General features: G+C 38.8%; 1 protein-coding gene across 1 annotated transcript in view; it reads left to right on the forward strand.

Moving 5' to 3' along the window:
• LOC140508283 (uncharacterized) overlaps positions 1 to 4077 on the forward strand; it is a 32580-nt gene extending 28503 nt beyond the window's left edge. Inside the window, 2 exon segments of the mRNA XM_072616082.1 lie at positions 856 to 3789; positions 3792 to 4077. Coding sequence (XP_072472183.1) covers positions 856 to 3789; positions 3792 to 3880 — 3023 coding nt within the window. The 3' untranslated portion in view covers positions 3881 to 4077.
• Positions 4078 to 14720: the final 10643 nt, after the last annotated feature.

A 14720-nucleotide genomic window follows, 5' to 3' on the forward strand; every position in this document is an offset into this window, starting at 1 on the left:
TAGAATGGAGAATGAGGTAATAAAAGTCAATTTTTTGGGCAGGTAATGGGATAATATACTTGGAAAATCCCAAAGACTCAATCAAAAAGTTTATTAAAGCAGTTTATAATTTTAGCGAAGTAGCGGGCTATAATTTAAACCTGTATGTATCATTAGCATTCATATATATCACCGTGTATAAAACGATGCAGGAAGCAATAGTAAGAGATACCCCATTTAAAAAACTCTGTGTGGTATGTGATTCCTACGAGTACAGCTGTGAAAACAAACCCAGGGACTGGTGGGCCCTATAGAGTTTTCATTAGTTTCTTATTAGGCTTTGCATTTCCCCATCATTTTCATCAAACCAGTTTGACTGTTTACAAGTGTTCTGCCACAGATGCGTAAGGGTGGTGCTGTTCAACAAATCTCTTGACAGTTCCTCACTTCTTTTCTGCTGCAATGCTGCAAACCCTGTGCTGACTCAGTTTTCTCTCCAAGTTAGCAACAAGCTGTTGTGCTATGGAGAATCCCTCTGAAATGTTTATATTAAGTCTGGTAGCCATCTTGCCTTGTGGTTGCTGCTTTTGTTGCATGTGAATGTTTAGCTTGGAGTAAATGAGTCTCTGATGGGTCCAGCACTCTCTGGTTTACACCTCCTTTGTCACTCTCAGAGCCTGTCTGTCTTTTCTGCTTATGCTGATGCAGTCTATTGAATGCCAGTGTTTGCTCTGAGAGTGCACAAAGTTTTGTTACATTTAGGCTGTTAATGAGAAGGTCATGAGCCACAGAAGTCTCCAGTAACCATTGCTGTTGCATATACTTTTATGTGTATATCTTTTTGCGTATATATGTTTGATTGTTTGTTTTCTTCAGATTCAGAGACCAAGTTTGAAGAAAAAGAAGTGACTAGAAATCTTGGAATTTTTCTGGAAAAATGTGACCTGCACAGAATCATGAGCTGTGGTCCTTGGAACTTCAAGTTGAGAGAAATCCATGACTCTAATATCAAGTTAGATAAAAATTCAAATAGTGGCTGTGAAATTGATGCAATTGGAAAGAAATTGAGACAGTCTTGGATCCTAAATCACTGTAAGAACATGACCTCAGGGAATGACTGTGTTTCAGATAGTGAATGTAAGAAATACTTCACTCAAGAGGTAGAGCTTTTTCAGTCCCATAAGGAGGATCCTGAAATGCCAGAGTATCCAGGTAGTCAGTGGGAAATGGCATGGAACTGGAGTTCAGACTTCATGAGACATCAGAAAAGTGATACTGGAAAAATGCTTTGTCTTAGTAATGAAAGTGGGAAGGCCTTGGGCCAGAACTCTGACCTCGTTACTCATCAGCCAATTCCTATTGGAGAGGAGCCTGGTGAATATAATGAATGGGAAGGAGACTCATCCTGTCACTCATCTTTTCCTTGTGATAATAGATTTCACCCTGGAATGAAGAATTATGCATGTCCTAAGTGTTGGAAGGTCTTCAGTTGCAACTCAGATCTTAATAGTTTTCATAAGATTCATAGTGAGGAGAAATTTTATGAATGTCATGAATGTGAGGAGGCTGTTTGCTACAGATCTCTCTTTATTGGTCATCATGGGATCCACAGTGGAGAGAAACCCCTTGAAAGTAATCAAAGTGGAAATACTTTTAGGACAAGCTCTCAGCTTTCTGGACATCAAAGAATTCACACTGGAGAGAAAACTTATGAATGTAATCAATGTGGAAAGGCTTTCACATACAAAGGCAATCTTACTGTACATCAGAGAATCCACACTGGAGAGAAACCTTATGAATGTAATCACTGTGGAAAGGCTTTCACATACAAAGGCAATCTTACTGTACATCAGAGAATCCATACTGGAGAGAAACCTTATGAATGTAATTTATGTGGAAAGGCTTTCACAACAAAGCGGAATCTTGTTGCCCATCAGAGAATCCACAGTGGAGAGAAACCTTTTGAATGTAATCAGTGTGGAAAGGCCTTCACAAGGAGGGATAGTCTTTGTGTCCATCATAGAATTCATAGTGGAGAGAAACTTTTGGAATGTAATCAGTGTGGAAAGACTTTCAGAACGAGATCCATTCTTACTGCACATCAGAGAATCCACAGTGGAGAGAAGCCTTTTGAATGTAATCAATGTGGAAAGAGTTTCAGAACGAGCTCCCGTTTTGTTGTTCATCAGAGAATCCACACTGGAGAGAAACCTTTTGAATGCTATCAGTGTGGAAAGACTTTCATAGAGAGGTACCATCTTGCTGCACATCAGAGAATCCACCCTGGTGAAAAACCTTTTCAATGCAATCAATGTGGAAAGGCTTTCCCTAGCAGGAGCAAACTTGGTGCCCATCAGAGAATCCACACTGGAGAGAAACCTTTTCAATGTAATCACTGTGGAAAGGCTTTTTCAAACAGGGGTAACCTTGCTGCACATCAGAGAATCCACACTGGAGAGAAACCTTACGAATGTAATCACTGTGGAAAGGCTTTCAGAGAGCGGAGCAGTCTTCTTGACCATCAGAGAATCCACAGTGGAGAGAAACCTTTTGAATGTAAACAATGTGGAAAGACTTTCAGAACAAGATCTATTCTTACTGCACATCAGAGAATCCACACTGGAGAGAAACCTTTTGAATGTAATCAGTGTGGAAAGACTTTCATAAAGAGGTACCAACTTGCTGCCCATCAGAGAATCCACACTGCAGTCAAACCTTATGAATGTAATCAGTGTGGAAAGGCTTTCAGAAACAGGGGCAATCTTGCTGTACATCAGAGAATCCACACTGGAGACAAACCCTATGAATGTAATCAATGTGGAAAGACTTTCGTAGAGAGGTACCATCTTACTGCACATCAGAGAATCCACACTGGAGACAAACCCTATGAATGTAATCAATGTGGAAAGACTTTCATAGAGAGGTACCACCTTGCTGCACATCAGAGAATCCACCCTGGCGAGAAACCTTATCAATGTAATCAATGTGGAAAGGCATTCACTAGCAGGAGCAAACTTGATGCCCATCAGAGAATCCACACTGGAGAGAAACCTTATGAATGTAATCACTGTGGAAAGGCTTTCACATACAAGGGCAATCTTACTGTACATCAGAGAATCCACACTGGAGAGAAGCCTTATGAATGTAATCACTGTGGAAAAGCTTTCACAAACAGGGGCAGTCTTGCTTTCCATCAGAGAATCCATACAGGAGAGAAACCTTTTGAATGTAATCAATGTGGAAAGACTTTCAGAACAAGATCCAGTCTTACTGCACATCAGAGAATCCACACTGGAGAAAAACCTTATCAATGTAATCAATGTGGAAAGGCTTTTATAAAGAGGTACCAACTTGCTGCACATCAGAGAACTCACACTGGAGAAAAACCTTATCAGTGTAATCAATGTGGAAAGGCTTTTGCTAGCAGGAGCAAACTTGGTGCCCATCAGAGAATCCACACTGAAGAGAAACCTTTTCAATGTAATCACTGTGGAAAGGCTTTCTCAGACAGGGGCAATCTTGCTGTACATCAGAGAATCCACACTGGAGAGAAACCTTATCAATGTAATGTATGTGGAAAGGCTTTCAGAGACAGAGGCAGTCTTGCTGGACATCAAAGAATCCACAGTGGAGAGAAACCATTTGAATGTAATCAGTGTGGAAAGACTTTCAGAACGAGATCCATTCTTTCTGCACATCAGAGAATCCACAGTGGAGAAAAACCTTTTGAATGTAATCAATGTGAAAAGCGTTTCAAAAGGAGGCAGAGTCTTGATGCCCATCAGAGAGCCCACAGTGGAGAAAAACCTTTTAATGTAATCAGTGTGCAAAAGCTGTCAGAAAGAGTGCCCATCTTGCTGCATATCAGAGAATCCACATTGGAAAGAGACCGTATGAATGAAATCAATGTGGAAAGGGTTTCATAATGATTCTCCTGCCCAACAGATAATCCACAGTACAGAGAAGCCTTTTCAGTGTAATCAGTTTGGAAAACCTTTCAGAAAGAGTGCCATCTTCCTTACCATGGGGGAATCCACAGTGGAGAGAAACGTTTTGAATGTAATCAATGTGGAGAGACTTTCTTACACAGGTGTCATCTTTCTGCCAGAATCCACACTGGAGAGAAGCCTTATGAATATAATCAGTGTGAACAGTCTTTCACAGTGAGGCAGTTTTGCTTCACCACCATCAGAGAATCCACAGTGGATGGAATGACTTTCAGAAAGAGTTCCCATCTCGCTGCACATTAGACAATCCACAATGAAGAAAAACCTTTTGAATATAATCAATGTGGAAACCTTTTATAATGAGGTGGTACATCAAGATAATCCACACTGCATAGAACCCTTCTGAATGTCAACAGCATGGAAATGATTGTGCACAGATGCATTTTTGCTACACAGGCAAGCCTTGTGGATGTAATCAATGTCAAAAGACTTTTAGATACTCCTCCAGTCTTTCTACTCAAAGTCAGTTGGCTAAATCATGGATAGTTCTTGAGAAGTACGGAGACGAAGAGAAAGAGACAGAGAGACAGAGAATTCCCAGATCTTACCCAAGGGAAATTGCTTAATACCACAGAGGAAACCCATTTTCTTCAACTCACTGCTTTGGATGTTGTAAAACATACTCTTTTATTTGAGACCTATTGATATTTTTTTAAGGTGGTGGGCCATTTTAGAAAAGGAAATGGAGAAATGATCAAAAGCAAATGATTATCATATATATTATTTGAATGTAAGGTCTGATCCCCCAGCCAGTGGAGGGAGTAATCCTAGTTAATCAGATGTTTCCATATCCCAGGGGAACTCAACAAGGTTATCAAACAAGATGCCGAATGAAGCTTCTGGCAAATGTTCCTTGGAAGAGTCAGACAGGACTGAACACCAGAGCAACCACAATATGTTCCAGGCTCTATGCTAAGCACTGGAGATTCAAAAAGTGACAAAGAGTCCCTGGCCTTGGAGCTTACAATGTAGGGGGAGACAGCCTACTAATCTGTACAAAGTGAGATATAGACAGGATAGATGAGGCATAGGTAACAGTGAAGACACTGGAATTAAGAGGGTTTCAAGAAGACTTGCTTCCAAAGGCAGGATTTTAGCAGGACCTTAAAGGAAGCCAGTCAGGTCAGTGGTCAGAGCAGTGGGTGGTGAGTATTCCAGGCATGGGGGAGAGACAGAAAATGGTGAGAGCTAGAGGGTCTTGTCAGTGAAAGGTCCCAGAGGCCAGTGTCGCTGGATGGAAGAGGAAATGGGGAGAAAGGTATAAGAAGAATGGAAAGATAGGAGAGGGCCTAATTATGCAGGGTTTTGAATGCCATGCTAAGCATTTTCTGTTTGCTCCTACAACCAGTAGGCATCCACTGGGGTTTACTACATGGCAGAGTGGCATGATATGGTCAGAGGTGGACTTTAGGAAAATGACTTTGGGTGCACACATTCTATGTAATGATGGAGAGTGGAATCTTTGCAAACATTATTGCACATTTTTGTGGTAAGCAGCCAGTTTTTAGGATACTTTTTCTTGTTTATCACTTCATTCACTTCCATAAATTTTTGAATTCTCGGTTTTCTCCCCCTGCTTCCACTCTCCAAGACACTGTGCAGTCTGATATATTCATATTAAACAAATTTTTATCTTAGTAATATTGTAAAGAAGAATTAGAACCAATGGTACAAACCACAAAAAAGAAAGTACAAGTCCAAAGAAACACAGAAAACAGTACAAATAGTTTGCCTTGATCAGCCTTCGGATTCCATATCTCTTTCTCTGGATGTGTTTAGCATTTTCCATTCAGTCATCACACAGTATGCCTGTTACTGTGTACAGCGTTCTTCTAATTCTGCTCACTTCATTTAGAATCAGTTCATCCAAGTCCTTCCAAGTTTATCTGAAGTCCACCTGCTCATCATTTCTTACAGCACAATAGTATTCCATTATATTGCTATACCTCAACTTCTTCAGGCATTCCTCAATAGATGACCATCCCCTCAATTTGCAGTTCTTGGCCACCACAAAAAGAGCTGCTAATTATTTTTTTACATGGGGTTTTTCTCCCCATTTTTATGATCTCTTTAGGATAGGGCCCTAGAAATGGTATTGCTGGGTCAAAGGGTTAAGCATATTTTTATAGCCCTTTTGGCATAGTTCCAAATTGCTGTCCAGAATGTTCGGATAGTTCACAATTCCACCAACAGTGCATTACTGTTCCAATTTTCCCACGACTCCAACAGTTAGCATTTTCCTGTTTTTTATATATGTATTTACATACGTACATATAGCTGTATATTGAATGAATATATTGTATTGAATATATTGAATGTTTTACTTCAGGACGTTGCTATAAATGTAGTGATTTATCTTAATGAACAGAGTCTGTTGCTGATTAGAGAGTTCATTATACTACATGATGAGACCCTTGAAATTATTCATAGGAGCAGTCCTTGGGTGTGCTGCCTTGATTGACTTTATACACTCCTTTCTGGCCCACTGCTGGGAGAAGGGTGATTAGGGAATGCTGTAGGAGTTAGTGCTTCCATTAACAGCAGTCTTTCTGAGAATAGACAGGAATAAAAATTATTAAGCCCTCCAAAGTGCTTTGCCTGTCTGACCAGATCAAGAGGGAACCTGAAGCTGGAGACCAAAAACTCCAGTGCCTCCTGTGTGTTATCTGTGAAACGCAAGATCAGTCAGTAAATATGAGATAAAGCATCTGGGAATGAGGAAGACTGGCTCACTGCAGGCTTTCTCCATCAAACATGCTTATTCTGTGTCCAGTGTATGTGCCTGGTAAAGTAACTCATGGAAAATGGACATATTAACCTCAGGAGAACTTCTCATCAGGCAAGTTCAAACTTGAGAAGAACTTGGGGGACTGAATCATGGGCACTGGTGGTATTTTCCAGATTCTGTGACCCCAAATGCTGAGAACAAATTGTAAAATCAGTGGAAAACACCTGTGGGACCTGTGTGAAGGAATAGAGTGGATGGGGCTCAGGCTCAGCCTCAGCGTGGCGGAGGGGGTGGAGGAGCCCATGGTGGCAGTAGCAGCAGTGACTGTTGTTGGAGCTCTGGGCCCACAGATTGTGGGGGGATCAGGCAGCTGCCAGTACACCCTCCACTACCACTGGAAGCAGAAAACTATCTTGAGAGAGAGCTTGAGTCAAGTAAATGGTTGAAGAAATGAGCAAAAACAGGACAAAGTGCTGAGAAGGAGATCAGTTTATGGCTTAAGCCTGAAGAGCTGGTGGACTATGTCTAGTGCTCATGACTGGATCTATGAATACGGATTTTAAAAGTGGACATAGACTGGACCATGACTGGATCTATGAATAAGGATTTTAAAAATGGACATAGACTGGACCTACTCTTTTTAGTAGCTGTAGTATGCATGTGTATGTCTTCATCACTGAGTATGAGTGTGTATGTATGTATGTATGTCTCCATCCCTGAATACCACATTTCATGCCAGAGGATTGAAAAGAATTGAACCATCACTTTCTAAAACAACCCTGTAATTCTGTTCAATAAAGCCTTGGAAATCAGGGGCAAAAAAGCCCTGTAATCCTGCAATATGTTGTTTACGAGAAACACATCTGAAACGGGAATACACACAGGGTAAAGGGTAAAAAGCTGGAGTAGAATATATTACGTTTCAGTAGAAGTAAAACGGGTAGCAATCCTAATGTCAGACAAAGAAATGCGAAAATATAATTAAAATAGATAAGGAAGAAAGCTATATCTTGCTAAAAGGAACCATAGACAGTGAAGTAACATCATTATTAAACATATGCACCAAGTGGTGTAGCATACAGATTCTTAGAGAAGTTAAGGGACTTACAAAAAGAAATAGCAAAACTATACTACTGGGGGATCTTCCCCTCCTCCCCCCGAACTTGATAAATCTAACCTCAAAATAAGAAGTTAAGGAAGTAAATAGAATGTTAGAAAAGGTAGATATGGCAGACTTATGGATAAAATTGAATGGGGCTAGAAAGGAATATACCTTTTCCTCAGTGATAAATGGCACGTACACAAAAATTGACCATGTACCAGGGCGTTAAAAACCTCACAATTCAATGCAGAAAGACAGAAATATTAAATACATCCTTTTTAGATCATGATGCAACAAAAATTATATGTGATAAGGGGCCATGGAAACAATAACTTTGTTCAAAATATTGCAATAATGAGAACACACCAAAACCTATGGGATGCAACAAAAGCAGTTCTTAGGGGAAGTTTTATATCTCAATGTGTACATGAATAAAACAGAGAAAGAGGAGATCACTGAATTAGGCGTGCAACTGAAAAAGCTAGATAAAGAAAAAATTAAAAATCCTCAAATACAAAATTGGAACTAGTAAAAAGCAAAAGAGATTAATAAAATTTAAATTAAGAAAAATCTTGTACTTATCAATAAAACCAAGAGCTGATTTTATGGAAAAAAAACTCATAAAATAGATAAACTTTTGGCTAATGTGATTTAAAAAAAGACAACCCAATTACCAGTATCAAAAATGAGAAGGGTAAATTAACCACTAATGAAGAGGAAACTAAATAATTAGAAACTATTTTGCCCAACTGTATGCCAATAAATTTGACCATGTTAGTGAAATGGATGTATATTTACAAAAAATATTAATTGCCCAAATTAACAGTAAGTAAAATAAAATAACCCCGTCTCAGAAAAAAGAAATTGAACAAGCCATGAATGAACTCCCTAGGAAAGAGTCTCCAGGACCAGAAGGATTTACAAATGAATTCTACCAAACATTTAAAGAACAATTGATTCCAACACAATGTAGATTATTTGGGAAAACAGGTGAAGAAGGAATCCTGTCAAATTCATTTCATGATACAGACGTGGTACTGATAGATAAACCAGGAATGGTCAGAACTGAGAAAATTATAGACCAATTTCCCTAATGAATATAGATGCAAAAACATTAAATAAAATACTAGCAAAAAGATTAAAGCAACTTATGAGAATAATACACTTTGATCAATTAGGATTTATACCAAGAATTCAGGGTTGGATTAATATTAAGAAAACTATCAGAAAAATTGATCATTTTCAACAAGAAAACCAACAGAAATTATATGGTTATCTCAATAGATGCAGAAAAAAAAACTTGACAAAATACAACACCCATTCTTGTAAAAATACTAGATAGCATAGGATTAAATGGAGCCCTCCTTGACATGATAAATTAGCATCTATCTAAACCCATCAACAAGCATTATATGTAATGGGGATAAGCTAGATGCATTTCCAGTAAGATCAGGGATGAAACAAAGATGTCCATTATCACCACTGTTATTCAGTTTTGTACTAGAAACATAAGCTTTAAAAATAACAAAAGAAAAAAAATTGAACTAGAATAGGCAAAGAAGAAACTAAGTTATCACTCTTTGTAGATGACATCATGATGTACGTAGAGAATCAAGTAAAAAACTACTTGAAATAAGAAAACTACAGCAAAGTTAAAGAATACAAAATAAACATAAATCATCTGCATTTGTATATATCACTAACAAGGCCCAACAGCAAGAGATAGAGAAATTCTAGTTACTGAAGACATTATAAAATATTTGGCAGTCTACCTGTCAAAACCCAGGAAGCGTATGAACACAATTACAAAACACTTTTCACACAAATAATGTATCTAAATAATTGAAAAAACATCAGTTGCTCATGAGTAGGCTAGGTTAATATAATAAAAATGATAATTCTACCTAAATTATTAATCAGTGCCATACCAATCAAACTACCAAAAATTATTTTAGAGGGCTAAAAAAATAATAAAAATATTCATCTGGAAGAACAAAAGATTCAGAATATCAAGGGAATGAAAAGAAATGCTGGGGAAGATGGCCTAGCCACACCAGATTTTAAAATGTATTATAAAGCAGCAACCATAAAACCTACTTGGTATTGGCTAAGAAATACAATGGCAGATCAGTGAAATAAATCAGGTAGAGAAGATGCAGTAGTCAATGACTATAATGATCTACTGTTTGATAAACTCAAAGATCCTCGCTTCTGGGATACGAACTCACTGTATGACAAAAACTGCTGGAAATACTGGAAAATAATATGGTAGAAAGTGGGCATAGACCAACGTCTGACAGTGTATAACAAAATACAGTCCAGATGGGCACACAATTTAGATATAAAGACTGATTCTATAAGCAAATTAGGGGAACAAGGAATAGTTTATCTGTCATTTTTATGGAGATTAGAAGTATTTATGACCAATCAAGAGATAGAGAACATTATGAAATGCAAAATGGATAATTTTGATTACATTAAATTGAAAAGTCTTTGCACAAAGCCAATGCAGCCAAGATTAGGAGAGAAGCAGAAAACTGGGAAAGAATTTTTATAATCAGTGTCTGTGATAAAGGCCTCATTTCTAACATATATAGAGAACTGGGTGAAATTTACAAGAATACAAGTCATTCCTCAATTGATAAATGGTCAAAGGATATAAACAGGCAGTTTTCAGAGGAAGAAAATAAAGCTGTCTATAGTCATATGAAAAAATGCTATAAATCACTACTAATTAGAAAAATGCATATCAAAACAACTCTGAGGTACCACATACCACCTATCAGTTTGACTAACATGACAAAACAGAAGAATGATAAATGTTGGAGAAGATGTGAGAAAATTGGAATACTAATTCATTGTTGGTGGATCCAACCATTCTGGAGAACAATTTGGAAGCATGCCCAAAAGGCTATAAAAATGTGCATACCCTTTGACCCAGCAATGTCACTTTGAGGGCTGTATCCCAAAGAAATCATAAAAATGGGGAAAATGTACAAAAATATTTATAGCAGCTCTTTTTGTGGTAGCCAAAAACTGGAAATTGAGGGAATGCCCATCAATTGGGGGATGGCTGAACAAGTTGTGGTATATGAGTGTAATGGGATACTATTGTGCTATAAGAAATGATGAACAAGTGGACTTCAGAAAAACCTGGAAAGAGTTATATGATGCTGAGTGAAACTAGTGGAACCAGGAGAACGTTATACACAGTAACAGCCACAGTGTGTGAGGACTGTTTCTGATAGACTTCGCCCTTCACAGCAATGTGAAGACTTAAAACATTTCCAAAGGACTCTTGATGCAAAATGCCATACACATCTAGAGAAAGAAGTATAGAATCAGAACACAGAATGAAGCAGATTCTTTTCTTTTTTGTTGTTTTGTTTTGTTTTTTTTTCTCGTGGTTTCTCCCATTCATTTTAATTCATGCAACATGACTAATGTGAAAAAGTGTTGAATAAGAATATATATGTATAGTTCATATAGGATCACATGCCATCTTGGGGACAGGGGGGAAGAAAATTTAAATTGGTTGTTGAAAACTTAAAATTGTAAACAAGTAAATTATTAATAATTTAAAAAAAGAAAAATGTGCATACCCTTTGACCCAACAATATTACTTCTAGTGCTGTATGCCAACAAGATTATGAAAATGATGAAAGGACCCACATATACAAAACTGTTTATAGCAGCTGTTTTTGTGGTGGCCAGGAACTGGAAACTGAGGGGATGCTCACCAATTGGGGAATGGCTGAACAAGTTGCGGTATCTTAAAGTAATGGAATACTATTGTGCTATAAGAAATGATGAACAGGAGATGGCCAAGATGGCAGAGGAAAAGCAGGGACTTGCTAGAGCTCTCCCCACAAACCCAGCCAAAGATTTATAAAAAATGACTCTAAACAAATTGTGGAGATGCAGAACCCACAGAATGATGGAGCGAAGCAAATCTCCAGCCTATAACAGCTTTGAAAATCAAAGGGAAGCATCTGTTGCACTGGGCTGGGAGTACAGTGCAATCCAATGTGGGTTGCCACTGGCATAAATGGGATCTGAGCATGCCTTGGGGAAGGGGGAACTGAATAACTAGTACCTGTGGTGATTTCCAGACTTCATGACTCCTACACACCAGGGATAAATTGGAAGGTCAGTGGAAAAACCTTTTGGACCTATGTGAGAAAGTAGAGTGGTCTGACCAGCCCCAGGGAGAAGACTATGGCAGCTGCAGCAGCAGCAGAGGCAGTAGCTGTTTCTGCATATCTAGGCCCATTGTGGGGGGACAAGATACTCTCCACCCCTACTGGAAGCAGAGAACTACCTTGACAAAGAGCTCAAAAGTCAAGTAATTGACTGAAAAATGAGAAAAAACAGGAAAAAAATTAGACTATAGGATCTTACTTTGGTGACAAGGAACATGAAAACAAGCAAACAGAAGCCAACAAAGTCAAATCTCCATCCAAAGCCTCCAAGAAAAACATGAGTTGGTCTCAGACCATGGAAGAGCTCAAAAAGAATTTTGAAAGTGAAGTAAGTGAAGTGGAGCAAAAACTGGGAAGAGAAATGAGACTGATGCAAGAAAATCATGAAAAATGAGTCAACTGCTTCTTAAAGAACTCCCCCCAAAAAAATCACCTTAAAAAATAGATTAATCCAAATGTCAAAAGAGATCCAAAAAACCAATGAGGAGGAGAATGCCTTAAAAAGCAGGATTGGCGAAATAGAAAAGGGGGTCCAAAATCTCACTGAAGGAAAAAATTGCTTAAAAATTAGAATGGAAGCTAAATTACTATAAAAAATCAAGAAATTAAAAAAAAATCAAAAGAATGAAAAATAGAAGACAATGTGACATATCTCATTGGACAAACAATTCACCTGAAAAATAGATTCAGGAGAGACAATTTAAAAATTATGGGATTACCTGAAAGTCATGACCAAAAAACGAGACTAGATATCATCTTTCGAGAAATTATCAAAGAAAACTGCCCTGATATTCTGGAACCTGGAGTAAAATAGATATTGAAAGAATCCACTGATCACCTCCTGAAAGATCCCAAAAGGAAAATTCCTAGGAATATTATAACCAAATTCCAGAGTTACCAAGTCAAGGAGAAAATATTGCAAGCAGCCAGAAAGAAACAATTTGAGTGTTATATAATCAAGAGAAACATGAACAGGTAAACAGGAAAAAGAAGTCATAAGGGACTTACTAAAGTTGAACTGTTTACATTACTACATGGAAAGATAATATTTGTAACTCTTCAGTCTTTTTTCAGTGTTAGGGTAGTTGGAGGGAATATACACATGTAGACAGAGGGAACAGGGTGAGTTGAAGAGGAAGGGATGACATCTTAAAAAATAAAATTAAGGGGTGAGAGGAATATATTGGGAGGAGAAAGAGAGAAATAGAATGGGGTAAATTATCTCTCACATAAAAGAGGCATGAAAAAGCTATTTCAGTGGAGGGGAATAGGGGGGAGGTGAGAGGGAAAAAGTGAACTTACTCTCATCACATTTGACTTAAGGAAGGAATAACTTGCGCACTCAGTTTGCTATGAAAACCTATCTTACAAGAGGGCAGAGTCAAGTTGGTGGAGTGAGAGCAACTACTCACCTAAGCTCTAAGAAACTCCTTCAGAGATCTCTAAAAGAGAATCTGAATGGATTTTGGAGGGGCAGAATCCAATAGGATAAAGATGGTGGCAGATTTCCAGCCCAGGACAGACTGGAAGGTCGATGGGAAGGATCTGTTGTGTGGAGCTGGAGGAACACACAGTGCACAGGCTGCACCAGCATGGTCCCTGCCACGGCAGGGCCGAACAAGAAGCCCTGGGCAGTCTGAGGCAGTGGCCACACTATGGAATCTCAGGCATATGAGATCAGGGTGGGAGTCCAGTGGAACTGAAGACTGAGAGCTGCAGAGGCCCAGGTAAATGCAGCAACTGTTGCCGAGACTATCAGCTCGCAGATTAAATGTCCATAAGTCACCTACTTGAACTTCTTTCAGCCAAGATGGAGGAGTGATCAGTAAATGCTCTACTCTTCCCTTTGTTGACCTTGAAAAACCCATAAAATATTTCCCCAGGAAAAATCCTGGAACACAAACCAGGAGGAGATCCTGAGCTCCAGGGGAGTGGAGCCTGTAATCATCAACAGCAAGACCCCAGACAGCACCCCAGGGGAAATTGGGAAGATACTAGTACAGACAGGTTCACCAACCGCTGATCTTGCCTATGCTATAGCTCAGCAGAGGACACCTCCTGTGGCCAGACCACCCTTCCCTCAAACTAAATGTAGCTAGCTCCAGGGTAAATCCAGGGAACCCCAGAAAGACTTCACCTGGCCTCTACTTTCGCATACCAGCAAGCTCAGCACCAGGTAACCTGCAGCATATTAGCTTCTAGTTGAAAGAATCAGAGATTCCCAACACACAGAGCCTCAAGTTCTAGGCATAAGAACTGTGGGACAGAGCCCCTGTGCCCCAGAAACAGAGATCTACTTTAAAACCTATTAAAAGAGTGATCATCACGAGTAAGAAGCAAACCAGAAAAGACCATACAATCTTTCTATGGGGACAAGGACTAAAGCACTAATGCCAAAGAGGTCAACACTGAGACTATACTCCCATCTGAAACTTCAGAAGGAAATATGAACTGGTCTCAAGCCCAAAGGGCATTCTTGGAAGAGCTCAAGAAGGATTTTAAAAGTCAAATTAGAGAAACAGAAGGAAAACTGACTAATGATTTTAAAAATATGAAAAAAGAATTCACTGAAGAGAACAGCTCCTTAAAAAGGAAAATTGGAAAAATGGCAAAGGAAGCACAAAACTTAACTGGGAAAATTGGACAAATGGAAAAGGAAATACAAAAACTAACTGGAAAAAATAACTCCTTAAAAGGAACAA

Source organism: Notamacropus eugenii, chromosome 5 (assembly GCF_028372415.1).
Source record: "Notamacropus eugenii isolate mMacEug1 chromosome 5, mMacEug1.pri_v2, whole genome shotgun sequence".
In the NCBI taxonomy this organism is placed as follows: domain Eukaryota; kingdom Metazoa; phylum Chordata; class Mammalia; order Diprotodontia; family Macropodidae; genus Notamacropus; species Notamacropus eugenii.